The sequence below is a fragment of the Zophobas morio genome, unplaced genomic scaffold (genome assembly GCF_036711695.1).
Source record: "Zophobas morio isolate AGI-343-1 ecotype UQ-CSIRO unplaced genomic scaffold, CSIRO_AGI_Zmor_V1 ptg000002l, whole genome shotgun sequence".
Classification (NCBI taxonomy): Eukaryota; Metazoa; Arthropoda; class Insecta; order Coleoptera; family Tenebrionidae; genus Zophobas; species Zophobas morio.
The window spans coordinates 21,179,950-21,198,634 of record NW_026972107.1 but is presented as its reverse complement, the minus strand read 5'-3'; the positions used below and the strand labels follow the sequence as shown (position 1 = coordinate 21,198,634).

The window sequence follows — 18,685 nt, the reverse complement described above, 5'->3', positions numbered from 1 at the left end:
GTACATACGCCCTGACATTCAAACGAAATCGAATCCATCATCATAGGCGAGTGAAATATTCAAAATTCTTTGGACTACTTCCAGAACCACCAAAAGTGCGCTTCGATCGGGAAAAGCATTCCGTTATTCGCGTACATTGCAAAGGTTACCAATTAATTATTTACAGAAATTTCTAGTGCTAGGCACGTCGATGCGGTTCGATTTAATGGAGTAATGTATATGTAGACAGCGGAAGTGTTTAGGAAATGAAATTGTTGTTGGAAATATCCTTGACCTGTCGATGGTCGTCCTTGATTTTCATTTGTTTGTATATATGGCGAAAAGGTATAACGATAATGATCTAGAGACCCTTACTGAGGCGCACTCTTACTTTCCATATGTGAATTTGGAACGACAAATATGAGCAACTGGTAAAACCGGACTAAAACTTTTTTTAGTGCGGTGTTCAATACTCGAAAACATTGTGTTTCGGAGTTGGCTTTAGTTCGCTGTTTTCGCTTGGCTTCGTTCGTGGTGTTTTGACTTTACCAAGCATTTTTGTTTACCATTTTTATTTGTTAATGTTAATCACTCACCCATGATCACACCTCCGTAATATACTTGAAAATAGGAATACAAGAATGAAAGGTTTACTTTAAATTACTTTGTCCTTAGTTTACTTTCTCGTTCTTTATTGCAAGTTGTGAATAGTTCCGGGTTTAATCATCATTTTTAAGTTTTTTTAGTCTGACGTTTGAACATGCGAATTTTATATAACGTTATCATAAAAAAATTGTAGTACACTTTATTGGTTTTGTACAAGACGTAGAATTTTGAAATTGTGTTCATTGTAAGATCTTGATGTATAATGTAAGAAGAGAAATTTCAGCGCAGATCCATTGCGATGAGTTGACAAAAATAGCAAGACGACAGTATGACGTAAGAATATAGATTGTAAGAAAAGATATTGACAATTTAGCCTAGTTAATATATGTGGAGGCGGTAATCATAGTATATACCTACTACAACTAATAATTATACCATGCAGTATCCAGGGACGTGGACACAAATCAGTTATTATTATTGATCTTGTTGTCGATTTCCGCGATGAAATAAAATAGCAAGAATGTTTGATTCAAAATTTCAATTGGTTAAAGCAGTAACAGCGTATCATGATTTTAGTATTCATTTAAATAAAATAAATTGATACATGCGTTTTCCCCGTTTATAATTGCTATCAACTAATGGATACAATTCTAATAATTTCCTAAAACGAACAAATAATACGACAGAACCAATGAAATTTTGTTTCGCTACATTAACCGCATCGTTACAATTGTGAAGGTTGTTAAACAATAATTGTACATAAAATTTAATAGCACCTATAGTAAAATTTTCAACGTGCGATTTGTAAGGTCGTCATAACCAGCATTTTTTATTTTGAGCTGATGCATTTTTGTCCCATTTACTTTCTACTCTTGTTATTATCATAAATCTTGATGTCCACAGTTAAACACAAAAAAATGAACATGTTCCCAAAAAATATATTTGTTCTAACTTATACATATATCTCGGAAAATATTTTTTTTAATTTTAAGAATGATTCATTGTACCTGGTTATTGTTTGAGTAAATATTCGAAATTTTAAAGGTATTTCGCATTATCAGCTTTTCCACAAATAACAATACTATTATTCTGTAAAAGCAATAATAGTTTTCAAATAATGTAGAAATATGACTTCAATCCCAAAAATCGTCAAGTCTATCAAAGGGCTCAATGCAAATGATAATACAGTAAAAGTGCAATGTAGCCAACAATCTTTTATAAAATAAATTAAGTCATGGGAATATTTTGAAGGTCTTGATATAACTAGCTGTGTTGTTTAACGTAAATAAGAAAGAAATTATCGTTCTGGTCCAAAAGATTTTTACCCGCACGTAAATTCACAGAACACAATGCCCGTGTATTATTTAATAAATGTGGTATTTTGCTACGTGCGTGTAGAAATATTTATCGAACAACTAAAATTGTAATTTTACAAATTTTTGGATGAAGCTGCAGTTAAAATTTTGTATCGAGTTGCGAAAATTTGTCAGAGTTTATCAATAACATACATATAAAGATTTCTCGAATGTCGCAAATGTTTTCAACGCTCCGGTATTAAGTAGTGTTGCTATGCGGAAAAACCTAAGTTTAATTAACAAATTTGTGTATACAACAGCAGTCAGAATTAATTTAGGTACTTTGTATATGTAAACCTTCAAAAATTTTGGTGCAGCAGTTTTAATAAATCAAGGAACATCTAATAATATGTAAGTGACACAGATCAACTAAGTACAGATAAATGGCAGTTTTCTTTTGTTTTAACAAATAAATTTGTGACAATGTTTAGAAATTCACTGATTTTACACGGATATATCAGGTGACTATTAGTAGTGACTGGCGCAAATTTTTGGATTGGCAATACTGAATTATTGGCAGCAATATTAGTATGTCACTTCACAATTGTCAATTTGATATGCGTAAAAAACCAATGAGAAGATGACAGCTACTGAATTAATAGCCAAAATTGCAATTTTACGTCAAGTATGCCATTATAAAATTTTATATATGTATGTTGCCAACCTGACAAAAAAAATCACAAACATTAATAGTTACTGGGTACTAATTTAATTTAGAAAAAAGTTAATATATACTGACCGCTATAAAAAAACAATGAAGTTTTGTATGTTCGGAGAAAAAAAGAACGTTGTATAAAAAATTATAAAGCGATGTAACCAATTTTGACTGTGTTTTTCAGACATCGAAATGTCAGGTAGGTCAATTTTATGACGTTTCGTGTTTATCTCTATTAATTAACCACACATTAAAAAATAATAATTCATTAGTTAAAAACATAAAATCCCCATTTAACGACTTTTTATTAATTACGTTTCCAGTCCCATAAAGTTAAATGAAGATCGTATCAATTCGTATAACGACTACTAGTAAAAAATACTGTACACACAGTTCGGTACTAAAGCTGTTTATAGATTTTGTTATGTAGTAGATGGCGAAATAATTAGTTGTTTTATTTATTTAGTAAAATAATTGCAACACTAATATAACAACATAATTTCTAGTTATGTCAAAAGAAAACTTCTCATATATTCTTCTAATATAAAATAGAAGGATTAAACTTTCGCTCGATGTTGTATAACCCATAACGCATGTCCGAGTTACTTTTATTCGTGCCAAGTACGTCAGGTCTTCGTATGTAACCCGACAAGATCGCAGAGGTGCTTGTCTTTTTGAAGTGTTTTTATTTTAGGGTTAACGATATCTGCTAATAACCCTAACCTAGATAAAAGCACTTTCACGAACAGACTAGTTCGAAATAGTCGCAGCAGGGGCAAATTTCATTTATTCTGTATACAAATACTACGAATACCAACAGTAGGTGGTAGGTACTTTTTATTTAGAAATAACCACTCCGTTATTTTCGGCCGATTCTAATAATACCAGACGTACGAATTTCATTCCTTTTTACGTCACCGCGTATCAAGATGGTGACGATAAAACACTGAATTATGACGTCACTTCGTCGATTTACTACTATTGTATGCGTCCAGGCCTCGACCTGACTCGTTCACCCCAATTTGCATAAGAGCGTGTCCAAAGAAAATATATAAATCAGGTGTTTCAACCCCATAATGGAGATTAACTACGTCCTACTTTGCGAAGCTTGCTCAGGTCATTTTACCTTGTGGTTATATCGAGCTATAAATTCAAATTCACTTTTATTTTAAGCGTTATATTTCCGAGTTTCTGATTGCTTTTTTCAGGTGATGCTGTAGGTAAAAAATAACTTTTACGAAAACTTTTACAGCAGCCATGAATCTTTTGATTTAGGGAAACCAGCAACAGTGGGCATTCTTTGGTAAATTATTGCTCTCATTTTTCACTTTCTCTGAAAGAAAGCCACTAGAAAGATAGATGCGTATTTTATTTTGTGTCATCGAAAAACAACAATTAACTACAATTATTTAAAAAAAAAAAACTATATAAGCAGAAAAGGGTGTTAAAACTGTTTAGTTTGTCACTATCTTTTATAGAAACTGAAGTTCTCTGAAAGCTTAATGGGCTTAAACGTAAATAATATCGCTGCACAAATAATTGTTAATATGTACACACATACATACAATAAGTGACACCTGTGGCTACATAAAATTTCATTATTACATTCATTTCGACAGTTATCATCTGTAATCATACGCACAATTCTCAGTAGGGTCCAAATAATCACTGATAGGAAGAAATTATTGTAAATTTTATTGCTGCAAATAACTTAATTATAATTAATTTGTGTGTTGATAAGCACTGCATTTAATAGGGCTTAAAAGCATGTGTCAAGGAACCGATACTTGTGGCTACTGATTTATTGGCATTTAAAGAAAGCAAGAAATGATATGCATGGCTCTACGTGAGAGTCGGCCTTTACAGCACCGTGTACCTATCTGTATTTGGATGGTTTCGGACCTGAAAGCACCACGGTAGACGGTGGTTCAAGGATTTAGACACCTAAAGTTGCAGTACACCAAAAATATATTGCTGCATTACGTTTTAGAGGTCACGTAAATTTCATTAGTCGTATCTGTGTTGGAATCAGTAAAGTTTTAACGCCACAACTTTTTAATTCGTATCAAAAACCAAGCAAATGCAGATTAAGAACAGTGGGGTTTTAGTTTTTGGCAATAAATTATAGCGATTAAGCAAAATGTTAGAACATGTTAAAGTTTTCAATTTTGGTGTTATAATAAGTGTAAATATTATGGATGTCACTATCTTTGTTATCAGATTGTCGTACAACCACCAGTAGTGGCTTTAACAGCTTATGAATTCGTATGAATTCATAGTCTAATTTAAGAATTGTTCGAATATCTCTTCCAAGAAAAACCTTATGAGTATATGAGGAAGTATTGTTATGGGGTCCATCTGACGAATGTGTACTTTCTGGACCCGCACCTAGAATACAAAACAGTAGGTCCCCTGTTTCCGTCTGTCTGTCTGTCTGTCTGTGTGTCTGTGTCCGTCGATCCTGTGCTTGTGGTGTGCGAATCCTCCTTGAGATTTTCCCTGAGGAATCCAAATTTTCGCAAAAAGCCGGAAAGTCTATGACAACCTTTTATATTAACTTAGGACTTGGAATGCGATGTTCGCGAGTTCGATTCCCTCATGGATCTCGGGTTTTTCTTACACTGTTACTGCTGTTATATGTATTTTTTAAGGTTTACGAGGTAAATATCGCAAAATGAAAGTCTATAATTTTTCAAAAAAGCGGGAATTGTTGGACTGCAGTTCAAGAGCAAAGGAAGTTCTATCGAAATAACCTACCAGTTTTTTCCACATACCATTTAATTTGCTTCATCGTGACATGATAAACAAAAAATTACTAGTGTATTTTAATTTGATGACGTTTTGAGAATTCGAAACTTGTGGAATTAGTACACTTTATAAACTATTGACCACCACAGTTTCAATTCTGGCCTTACTTTAAAAACATGTTACGAATTTTTTTTTATTTCGTGATACTCATTCATGAAAAATTAAAATGTTACATTTGCGAACTTTTCTCTGTTCTGAAGCAACCAGATTTTGCAGCTTTTTTCAAGACTACCGAACCTTCTGTTGAGATGGTTAAATTATTAAGCTAATATATTAATTTTGGTATATCCAGTGTAACGATAAATCTTAACATCATATTCCCAGAATTTCAGAAAAAATGAATGATTAATTTCTGGCCTAACCAGAATAAATCGATGAGTTCATAATTTTTTAAAACATCTTGTAAACATTTCTAGAAAACAACAAAAAGCATCAGTGCAGCGGAAATACAGTTTACATCATATTTTTTATTGAAGATTTATTATTAAATGCGTTTTTATAATAACGTAATTAACGCTGCGTGGGCAATAATTATATTTGGTAAGAGGAGTTTTGGCTCCTGAGATTTTCAACTTATTGTTACGAAATTTTAAATGTGGGGTGACCACAACTTTCTGTATATAACGCAAGGGCAGATTTAACAGTTTATAATCAGATTCTGTTTCAAGTTTTGTTAAAATTTTTCGTCTTAAAAAATCAATATCTGAATTATTATGGCAATTTTGGAACACGGTTTTCACCACAGTTCTCAGCTTACAAATCTCCAGAAACTGCAGAACTTTTTTTGTCGAAAGTGAGATACTGTAAAAGCAGGTTGTGTCGAGGCAGCCTTCAAATGACTTCATTAAATTTTTGGCGGTATGAATACGAGCACTTGAGTTAGTTAGGGTTTTACCATCTTCATATTAATCTTGAAAATTCCATTAAATTTTCAAAGATCTACTTCGATAATTGGAAGACAGTCAAACAGACTTAAACCGGAGGTCTATCTTTTGATATAATTATAGTACTTCCCCAAACTATAGCTCGAAAAATAAGAACACTTTTTTTTTTGTAAAAAATCATTTCCGTTTATTAGAGTTGTCAATGTGGATTTCTTTGAAGAGGTTAAAATTTAACCTGAAACACTATTAGCAAACATAGTATGGTGATTCACATAAAATTTGAATATTGTAACGTCGAAAAAAACTGCTAATAAATTTTAGTGACGTAAAAACAGCGTGAAACTGCGATGATAGTGCGTGTGCAAACGACAAACAAGTTGTGCTTTTTCTTTCTTAAAAGAAATTTTATTTACATACTTAAATAAACATTCAGTGATTCATGAATCGATGTATCTTGATAAACGTCCAACATGAAAATTTGTTACGTGGTCTGATAGTAAATTGATTTTGTGTAAAGATGGAAAATTTAATGTGTCTTTTGTAATTCATCATAAAGTCTAATGAGAATACTGTCATATGAATGAATATAAATTGAGTCATTTCTTTCCGGAATCCAATAAATAGAATGAAGTGCGAGAGTTCTTAAAAAACGTGACATATCGATCAGTAGTCATATTAATTGTAAATCGTTTTACAATTTGAGTGAATGAAGATATGATATGATATTTTACAAAGTTTGACTTCATTATTGAGCATGCACAGGTTAAAATTAATTTGAAAAGCAAAATTAGTAGATTTACTTTCCCCTATTTACATTTACAGTTAACAGCGGTGTTTATCAAATAGAAATTAATGTTCTATAACTATCATCATCCGTTTTGGTATATCAAAAGCATATCGGAGACTTGGTGTTACCACTTTCAAAAGATTAATTTTGACAAGTAACAGATATGAAGTATCATCGAGTTGTCTATATTACTATCTGCGGGTTTAACAGGACACAACGAACCGGGTTTTCGTAAAACAGGATCTTCGTGTGTTTATTTTTTTTTAACTTTGGATCCATTTTCCACAGCTTGTTGATAATGATTTTCCTAATAAACTGGAAATTGTCATTTTGTTAGTCACACTAAGGTGCAAAGGAGAGTATATGTATTGACTTTGCTATTTTACAGGGGAAATTGTCAGCTATAATTACACTTAAATATGGCAAGCCTCCGCCAAGGCTCAGTTAGCTCGAATTACGGTTAATCTGTTCAATTACGCATTGGTGCCTACTGCATTTGCGAAAGTTATTTATTTGATGATTTGAAATCAGATAACTCTACGATGAACATTGTGAAAAGCATACAAGACACACAAGATAAATAAGAAAATACACAAATTGGAACAAAAATATCCGTCCAGTACAAAAAAACAAGCAGTGGTTTATATTTGCCCCACACCTCAACGTTTAAACTATAATACCTTTACTTTAGTCAAATTACTTCTTACTTGACCCTTGTAAAAAAGTTAAAAATACGAAATAGTGTTGTATGTATGTATATAATTGTAACAGTTACAATTAATGTCCTCCCACAGTGTTATGTTATTAAATTAAAAAGAAATGTCTTTTCCGACAAATTTTGTAGTCCTCAAATTCGAAAAAATCATTGTGATGTGAGCCGACTCTAATTTCCAGGTATTTTTGGGTACATAAAATACCCATAATGGTCAAATAAACAAAAAGGCACGTTTAAAATAAAACTTCCAACGGATCCCTTGTAACGTTAGTTTTTTGGGTTTGGTTTTTTACTTCTCTGTGTTTGAAATCTTGGCAAATCTATATCCCTCTAAATTTTAAGTGTCAGATTCACATTAAAAACAGTGGTTATAAAAACTTCACTCTTATCAGTGAGGAATTTGCAAAAGTCTCAAAAGAATGACATTTTTATTATCCTGCTAATTGTAAGTGACGTGAAACTAACATTTAAATTTAGACGGATGTCATTCCGTTCACAGAAGAAATTTCAATTAAATAATTAGTGGCACCAAATATAGCAATGAAAAAATGTAACCAGAAAATTGGCTTTGAAGGTGATCCATTAATAAATACAATTGATACTAGGCTTATAAACTGAATTATTTTGCCGTTCAGCAAAAGAAACAGATAAAATTCGCAATCTCTGACGTTCTTTTTTTTTAGTTTTCACTGATTGAGTCAGTTATCTGACAATAATAAGTTTAGAATTTAAAAAGAATTATTCGGTATTTATTGTCAATCATTGCTGATTTTAGAACAGGTATTTACCTACTGTTTGAACGACTAAGTCAATTTCATTTAGTAATGCCTAAAATGTATACATTTTATGAAGTAAGTAATTAAGTAACAGCATGCAAAATAGTAACAGCATGCAAAATAGTAACCCTAAAGTGTAACAAAAATACCACCACATTTTATACTATATACACCTGTACAGATTACATTTCCAAAGGTATAGGTTTGCAATTTTTTATTGTAGTCTGTTATTGTATGTATTGTGTTTCAATCAATTCATTATAAATAGTTTTATAATTTTTTTGGAAAACGTTACAATTCAGTATTGAGATTTCGTGAAATTTTACCTAATTAGACATGTTTTGCCATATTCTTTGTTATTTAAAAATAGGCGTGCTATTAAGAATATTTTTAATGTAGTCAACTTTGGCAACCAAACCAAGAACCTAAATTTATTCCATTTTTGTGAAATATTAACGTAAAAAAACACCTGCCGATACAAAACTTCTACATTCTCTATATTAATAATGTACTTCAAAGTAAGACGACTGTAGGGTACACAAATTGTATTATATTTCGCAAATCCTATATCTAATCAGTCGCAATCAACAGTGTATATTTATTTATCGAAATTTCGCAAGTTTTTTTCATTTAGTCACTTCCTATTTAAGGAAACAATTTAGACAAATAATTTTTATTTATCTCATTTATCTCAGGGAAATAATACCCCCATAAAATAAACACGCAAGTGCTTACCAACAATAATTGACTTAAAGTGCAATAAAGCTATCGTTATTCTTTGTACCTACTGTATCCGTTATTCTTATAAAAACATAATTGAGACGCAGACCGTGTGTAAAATTTTAAGCAATGCAGAGAAGTAGCCTATGTTCAATAACACTTTATTAAACGCTCGCAGAGATTTTTTCTTAATCATACATTTTGACGTTATTCATTTGTTTATGACGTTATTATCTTTCTATTTCAAACCTATATACTAAAGCCAAAAATATGTAGAAACATCGTCATAATATGTGTTTGTTGAGGAATATAATGATTCCCAGTTACCAGTGCGTTTGCAGGATATTTATTCATGTTTTTGAGTCTCGTTGATTCCCTTACTTTACAATATGATATCGGGTAGCTTTACAGAACATGTAAACTGCGACCTTCGGTAAGTCCTATTTATCTATTTTTCTCTCTTATTCAAGATATTTCGTTAGACCACATAAAAGTGTGAATATTGTGGGAAACCATATGATTTGTCTATAGTGGAAAAGTTCTCCAAAGCATTCAAAAATGCAAGTAAAAATATTTGTCATTCTATACGCAAACGACAGCTCAGACGTTAATGACTTCAACAAAAACGTCCAAGAAAAATAACTTACCTGTTCAAACTTATTTATAAAATATGTTTACTGTTTAAATTATTGTAAGTACTTTGCAGGCTGTATTGTAGTAATTATATCGAGTGGTTTCTGAAAGGTTACTAGCACATAAAATACACATCTTATAGTGCCATCAAACAATCAACAATGGGAAAAAAAGGGCAAATAAACATATTTTGCCTCACATGCGTAGATTTCAATTTTCACAGGAGCTCCCTCCTATGTGTCTACTAATGTAACTAGGCTTTAGGGGATGTCCCTATAGCGTACTATATTGTCGACCCACGAACTTTTCCCACCGGCTCACATTTTCCGCAATACACCACCGCAACATCTGTACATTACAATAATCATGATTTAGTAAATAACTCATTCGGGTTGCGTGACCGTAAGTTCACCAAGCATAAGTTTAAATGTAATTCGTAGACGATCAGGGCCAGGTCTAGTTTTAATTGTAGCCGTCGCTGTAGATATTATCATCTATCATATGAGACATTAAAAAAAATGTCAGGTCAAGGTTGATTCGTTCAATTAGAGGCCTAAACACGGTTAATTTTTTTCATAAGCAAGATCAAGGACGACGATTTAACGCTACGAGCGAGCTCTTCGATGAATTTGATTTGATTAGCTTTGGGGAGGGAGTTTGTTATTGTGATTAAATAATGGCGGGTTTTATCGATTTCAAGGCAAAAATAATGAATCTCATTTAGGGTACTTTTAACAAATTTTGTAAATTAATAACGTTGAAGAGCAGAATAGCATTTTCACGTTTTGTTCAAAATGTTGAGACACTTCACAGAACTTGAACTTGAGAACAATGTAAAATCGATTTTTGTTAGATATTACCAGATTTGACCCACTTTTGTTTGTGCAATTTTTTGTATATTAAAGGTTTTTAATTTTCAGCACTAATATTTTATCTGGACTATAAACACTATAATCTACATCAAAAATCTTACTGCTACACATAGTTATTGAATTTTATGTATTTTCTGTAATAATGGAAACGTTATAGCGTTATCATGAGCAGTATTGACAACATTATGAACATGCCAAATATCAATTAAATCTAACCTCGTAAACACTTATCATTTCACAAAGTCAGCTTTTGGGACAAACCTGTTCACTTAACTTGCAATAGTAAATTTCAGGAAATTGACACAAAATCAATTGCAGGCTACTGCGTACTATCAATCATTTAATACTTAGTCCACAGTGACATATTTGCTTACGAAACTCCACCTTTCCCGTTTAAAAGTGGAAATCAAAGAATCAGTTTAACAAATAAGAATAGCGAAAGGTTTCACTTTGTCCGAATTAATGACTTAATTACGCATAGTACTGTATTAATTAATTCGTTAAGTATATCGTGCGCATCAATAATTGGTTCGGACTCTAATAATAATTGGTCTTCGGTCCACGAGGGACTCAATAACAACAATTCCATCAACGTATTTCGCAGCTCAACGACCTGCACCTCGTGACTAGACACATGATCGTAAAGAACATGCAACTTTAAAGACTTCGAGGAATACAATGCAGCTGCTACCATTCAGGAGGATAGTACTTTTGGGTATTCACACTTCCGGAGCGGCAGTTAGAACTATTGTAATGGGTAAATTTCACGTTTTTGTGGCGTTTCACAGTTTACAAAAAACGAAAACACCGATTCCCTGTTGTTGTCAGTTGATGAGAAAGTTTATTAGGCAGAAAACTAGCGAAACGATTACTTTTATTTATGTTCATAGAAAAATTAATGCCACCAGCTTTTTAAGAATTGCGGTAAAACTTGTCTCAGGTGTGTATTCTTAAACACCACTTTAGTTTTAATTTATTATATTGTTGCTTCTAAGTAATCATTACCAAATGTGTTTATGATAGACCTTTCTGTTTATCAGAGGAACTGCGTAAATTGTAGGAACACAATGAAATTGTCTTGATAAAGAAAGAAGAATCAATTTAAAACAAATATTTCTAGACCAGTAGGTCTCCGTGATTCTTGATTGTACATTATTTCTTAACAAAACTCTGTCTGCGGTATGCCCACAGTCGGGGTGGTGCTTTCGCGACAAGGGTAAAGGGGGGAAGTTGGATTGAATAACTTCGCACATTTTTAACTTTATTAACTTTAACATAGTATTCCTTAAAAATTTGGACTGTCAAAATTTGTAATTTATCTCAGAGATTAGATAGCAATTTCTCGAAAATTTTGTTAATGCTTTAACACTGACTCATACGTTACAAAACATTAACTAAAATGTATTTGTTTATCCTCTCCAGAGAATTATGAAATTGATAGCGTCGAAAGTTTGCTAACGCACACTTAATAAAGTGTAGCCCTAAGATATGATATCGTTTGCACTTTAGAAATACACTTTTATATCTGTAATACCTTCCGGTGTCTCAAAAGTGCTACGAAATAACCAGAAACGGTTATCTACTTTTCGTGGAATTCTAGGAACACAGTAATGTTATTTTTAGTGTTAATTGAGTGCTTTAAAATTAAGTTTTCTAGTTAAAACTACAACTCAAAATTTATTAAGTGAATATGAGTTGAAATGATTACTTTCGTTCTATGTATTTTTATTTACTTTACGCAAAGGGATTATTAAAACAAAAATAGTGTCAAACTTTTTATTTATGTCAGATGCACGTAACAACCCGTGAAACTTTGGTGGGACAGTGTTGAACACAACTAATTGATGGACTCACCCCTCCAGAAAGCTGATGACGTCATACCAAAAACGGATCAATAAGTACTCCTTGAAATGGAATGTTGCTTGTACTGCAGTGACATTTTTTTTCTTTTTTCAGAACCAACAAATTGTTTAGAAAAAGCCATCTGAACCCTTTTATTTTATCGATTATTGTCTTACAAACGGCCAGTTTAATTTTCGTTACATTCTAGGAGTACAGTTACGTTAAATTAGTATTCGATCGTACATATCAAAATTAAACGTAGTCACCGTTAGAAAGTTTATGACGCTGTCTTAAAATATTATTAAATAAAACTTTCGAAATTTCGAAAGCTTCATGTAAAAAGTTTGTTAGTTAGCTTACGTCGGTTTGTAATACATATAACACAACGTAACGACCAAGATTTCATAAATACTAAATCAAACTGTATATTTAATAACAAATTAATTTCTGTGATTAAGCTGCAAAAAATTAACAATTTGTGTCCATCACTATACACTATTTGTTAAACTGGTTGCATAACTAAAAGTAAAAACCTCAAAAAAAATATAAAAATTCACATCAAATTGCATATCAAATAATATTCCAATGAAATTATAAGAAAGCTACACATCTACTTAAAATTAGTAATAATAAAACTGCTTGTAAGAATGTTTCTCACGTGCCGTTACTTTTACAGTAAAACAAGGGTAAAATAATTGCCGTAGAAATAATACGACAAAAAACAAAAGATCATCAGCAGCTGTTAAAAATAAGTTATTGGTCAAACAAAAAAAGTCAATATAACTTGCGACATTTATCAAATAAATGGATGTTTTTATTAACGATATGTACATATACATAACTTCCATTTTTGTATCCTCGTTATATGCTACTTCGCTGTAATTATAAAGATTAATTAAGTAGAAATTTAATATCGAAACAGTAATATATTTTTGAACTTATCGCTAATGAAAACGAATTGTCATTCAATATTATCAGAATAAATTAAATTATCTAAAACAGATACACAGATATCATCCCGCATAATATTAATTGACTTTTGACACATATCATTTTAATCTCGTTGCTGGCCCAAATAAGCGAAACTAGAAAAGTGAAAAAAAGAATTTATCCTGGTGATAACATAATGGTATCATTTCAACTATGTAGTTGATCGTGTACAGTTATAATAGCTGTATTCCAAAGCATGCTAGAGTGTACACATGGACCTAACACTGACTTCATTTTCCAGTAATTGCTATATCCCAGCTTCTAGGGAAATTTATTTTATTGTATTTTCTTGGCATTATTTGTTGTGCCGTTATTACCAACGAAAAATATTATTTCGATAAAGAAAATTCCAGCGGGAACAACCTTGGCAAATAAAATAGACGGGTATAAAAAGATTATTATTCATCATTAAATATAGTTGTTGTATACCTATACATATCTTGTAAGGCAATAAGTTCCGTTAAAGTGGATATTAAACATTTACGTCTGCGTATCACCTCATTTATACTGTTGACAATAGCCCAGGTTACTAAATTACCCCTAAATCAGCAGTGTAATAGAATAACAGTCAAAATGAACAATATTCATGATTTTATTGTATACTCACTGCAGAGATATTATTATTCGGAGGTAAGATAACGGGTAATTCAGAATAATTACGTGTTTTGTGGAACCTGCCGTTGTAATAATCCTTCTCTATTGTTACAGTGAAGCGGCCCGATACAAAAAGGTCCTGTGGAAAGAGGTACGAGTGGGCGATTTGATTCATTTATCAAATAACGAAATTGTACCTGCCGACATTTTATTATTACGTTCAAGCGACCCCAGCGGTTTGTGTTACATCGACACAGGTCACTTAGATGGAGAAACTAATTTAAAACAACGTCAAGTAGCTCGAGGATTTGCAACAAAAGTAAACATCCTCAACTTCGTTCTACACTTTTACTAACTTTTTTATTGCAGCAAGACGTATTTGAACCTAGCAAATTTCGCAGCCGAGTTGAAGTCGAGGCTCCGACAACGAAAATTTACAGATTTCATGGCGCCATCATTCATCCTTCCGGCGAAAGGGTGCCAGTTGGTACGGAAAATATATTGCTCAGGGAGTGCCTTCTCAAAAACACTGATTACGTGGAGGGAATTGTCGTTTATGCGGGTAAGTTAAATTAAAGTTCGTGAAAATGTTAATAACGTGACTAAATTTTCCTAGGTCATGAAACTAAAGCTATGCTCAATAACGGGGGACCACGATACAAAAGGTCTTCCTTGGAACGCCAGATGAATCAAGACGTTCTCTGGTGCGTTCTTATTTTAATCCTGTTGTGCCTCATAGGTGCCATAGGGTGCAAACTTTGGTTAAACATCTTCAATAATTTGGAATCACCATTCAGGACTGACCACTCAGAAGGCATAGAGGCGTTTCTTGCCTTTTGGACGTACATCATCATTTTACAGGTATCAAGTTTTCTTAAAAAAGTCGAAATGTGGCTAAATTATGTACAATTGTAGATAATGATTCCCTTATCATTGTACGTTACCCTTGAAATGTGCAAGATTATCCAAGTTTATCATATCCACCACAACGTTGATCTTTACGATTGCATGATGGACAAACGTACCGAATGTCGTGCACTCAATATCACAGAAGAATTGGGTCAAATCCAGTATATTTTCTCAGATAAAACAGGGACTCTGACGGAAAACCGAATGATTTTTCGTCGTTGTGCCATAGCCGGTGTCGACTATAACCATCCGAAAATGGAAGACGAAGGCAAAAACGGTAAACTCGGATCCTTGAGTGTTCTTGTTAACCCTCGATTAATCAGTGACCTTAATCAACTCGGCCCTGTCACTGAACAAATTTATACTTCGCGACAAGCACACACCGCAAAAATTCAGGAATTTCTTCTTTTACTAGCTCTTTGCAACACTGTAGTGTGTTCCCGTCATCCGCATTACGATCTCATGAACGCTTCGGGCCTGATTGAAGCTGTACCGAGCTCTTTTGACCAATCCGACGCATCTGACAAATACACCAGACTCGAAGAATCCAGATCGGTTACACCTTCGCCGCCTCTAAATTTTTTAGAACCTAGATCTCCAAGCGTGCCATTAGATGATAGTTCTTTAGAGACGGAAGTGAAGAGACCGAAACTGCTCAATATTCCGCTTTTAGGGAAGAAGCAAGGGAGCAACACCAATTTGACTGATGAGCAAAAGGCCAAACTGAGATCGTCGACGCCTAGTCCGCACGATTTGAAACCGATTTTTGAGGCCGAAAGCCCCGACGAATTGGCTTTAGTGGATGCTGCTTATAATTATTCTTGCAAACTGGCGAAACGAACCCCTACGTCGGTTTGCATCGACTATTTTGATGAAGGAAAATTGAATTTCGAAATTTTGGATATCTTACCTTTCGATTCAAATAGGAAGAGGATGTCGGTGATAGTCAAACATCCAGTTACTGGGGAAATCGTGTTATATTGTAAAGGTGCAGATTCTACGATTTTTCCGCATTTAGCTCCCGTGGAGGACGATTCGGAACAAAAAGCCATCGTCAATAAGACTCAACAACATGTCAATAACTACTCTAAGGACGGCTTGCGAATTCTATTGATGGCTAAACGTGTTCTAACCCCTCAGGAATACTCCGACTGGAGTCAAAAACAACAAGATATTAACTTGTCGTTGGATAATCTTGACCGGAGAATTCAGGAAAACTACTCGCGAATCGAATGCAACTTGACTTTGTTAGGAGCCACCGGTATCGAAGATAGACTGCAAGAAGGAGTTCCTGAGACGCTATCCGCACTAATGTCCGCAGGTATTGTCGTTTGGGTTCTAACCGGAGATAAACCGGAAACCGCCATAAACATCGCCTACTCTTCAAAACTCTTTTCTCCACACATGGAGCTCCTCAAATTGATGACCCGATCTAAAGAAACAGCCGAAAGCACGATTCAGTTCTACTTGTCTGAAATCGAAAATGCCGAATCTAGTATACAAACAGTATTACCAACCGCTAGCAATTCCAGACGTCAGCTTAACCGATCTGGTCCAAAGAATCGCAGCAAAGCACTAGTCATAGATGGAAAAACTCTCACGTTCATTTTAGACCGTCGTTCTAACTTGACCAAACCTTTCCTTCGACTCACGGGCCACTGCAGTTCAGTTTTGTGCTGCCGAGCCACTCCACTTCAGAAAGCCTACATAGTCAGGGTAGTGAAGGAGGAACTGAAAATGCGAACTCTCGCCATCGGCGATGGAGCGAACGACGTCTCGATGATACAAACTGCCGATGTGGGAATAGGAATTTCCGGCCAGGAGGGAATGCAAGCGGTAATGGCGGCTGATTTTGCTCTATCGAGGTTCAAATTCTTGGAGAGGTTGCTGCTGGTACATGGACATTGGAGTTATGATAGACTGTCACGGATGGTGCTGTATTTTTTCTATAAGAATGCAGCGTTTGTGTTCTTAGTGTTTTGGTTCCAACTGTATAATGGATTTTCGGGTTCTGTTATGATTGATCAGATGTATCTGATGTTGTATAACCTTCTCTTCACCTCGTTGCCACCACTTACAATCGGTAAGTTGATCATATTTTCGTCTACCATTAAACTTTTGAAATTAAAAAATAAAACGAAGCAGTTGAAAATTTCACACACAAATAGTTATTAACATTGCTTTTTATTTCCTGAGCGTACTAGAAAGTATTGTAATTGAGTCCCACGGAAGACTGCCGATTTTCATGTTTTCTCGACGATTCATAACCCCTCGAGTACGAAAAAATATGTTTGTCGGCCGGCTGTCCGGATTTTTATTGGATAAATAATTTCAGAAACTGCTGGACCGATTATTGTCAAATTTGATGTGTATTAGGCATGTCATACAGATGGTAAAACCAAAATTTGGCTAAACATCACCAATAATAATGATAGGACAACGAACGTCATGTCCCAAATTTATGTTGGTAAATGTTTTTTAAATTTCATAAAGTAAGGAATTCTTGAGCTTGTGGTTTATGAATCCGTGTTGAGTTTTAACCTAGACACCCAGATTTTTGAAAAAAAAAAAAATTGAGAACAACATTTTGCAATTTAACTTTGAAACTGCATAACGGAAAGCTCTGGACTTTTGCATATGTTTTAAAGTCAACCGACTCTACTTTTACGTTTTCTCGACCTTTCATGACCCCTACAGTACGAAGAAATAGATCTCCCGTTTCTGTCTGTCTGCCGTCCCGGATTTTTATTAGACAAATACTCTCCGAAAGTACTGGGTCGATTGTTGTCAAATTTTGCACTTATATCAGGAATATCATGTAGATGGTAAAATGGTAGCAAAAATTTGGCCAAGCATCTCCACCAATAATAGGGTGACGTCATGTCCCAAATTTACGTTGATAAATATTTCAATTTTATAAAATAAGAAACTGTTGAACTTACGGTTTATAAATCCGTGTTGAGTTTTTATTTAATATAAACATCCAGATTTTTGGAAAAAACAATCAAAATTGTAGAACATTTTGCAATTTAACTTTCAAACTGTGCAACAGAAAACTCTGGAGTCTTGCAATCGTAAGCATGATAGATCGTTATTGATCAAAATTTAACCGTTTGCTCCCTTCCAAAAAATGTATGACGTCCTCTCAAAATTTTGCCGAGTACATCCTTTATAAAATAAGGAAAAATTATGACTCCATATTTGTGGTTTATTTATATAGTTTTCATAATTTCATATACAGAATAACAAGAATTAATTAATAAATGAGCTGATCTATTTTACTGATCAAATCAAGAGCGACTCACCTCATTTTTCTGAAAATTACATAACTTCATTTTTTTTTAATAAAACCTGAACGCGGTGTTCGCATTCTAAACGTTCTTTTTTTTAAGTTTAGTCTAAGTACTCATGCACAATGGGCATAAAGCATAAGGATATAATAAGCATTAATGCATAAGAATTTATGTTTAGTGCTCTATGCTTGTATTCGTTCCCAATGAGCGTAAGTGCTCATTCACAATGGGCATAAAGCATAAGGATGTCCTAAGCATTATGCTCAT

At 33.5% G+C, this 18,685-nt stretch overlaps 1 protein-coding gene across 2 annotated transcripts in view; it reads left to right on the top strand.

Moving 5' to 3' along the window:
* The window catches only part of LOC135130290 (phospholipid-transporting ATPase VD), a 47,722-nt gene that overhangs the window by 25,516 nt on the left and 3,521 nt on the right, over positions 1-18,685 (top strand). For both annotated transcript variants that reach the window (XM_064057663.1, XM_064057655.1), the window contains exons 4-7: positions 14,331-14,535; positions 14,586-14,778; positions 14,833-15,077; positions 15,132-17,208. In XM_064057663.1, coding sequence (XP_063913733.1) covers positions 14,331-14,535; positions 14,586-14,778; positions 14,833-15,077; positions 15,132-17,208 — 2,720 coding nt within the window. The remainder of the gene's footprint in view (positions 1-14,330; positions 14,536-14,585; positions 14,779-14,832; positions 15,078-15,131; positions 17,209-18,685) is intronic.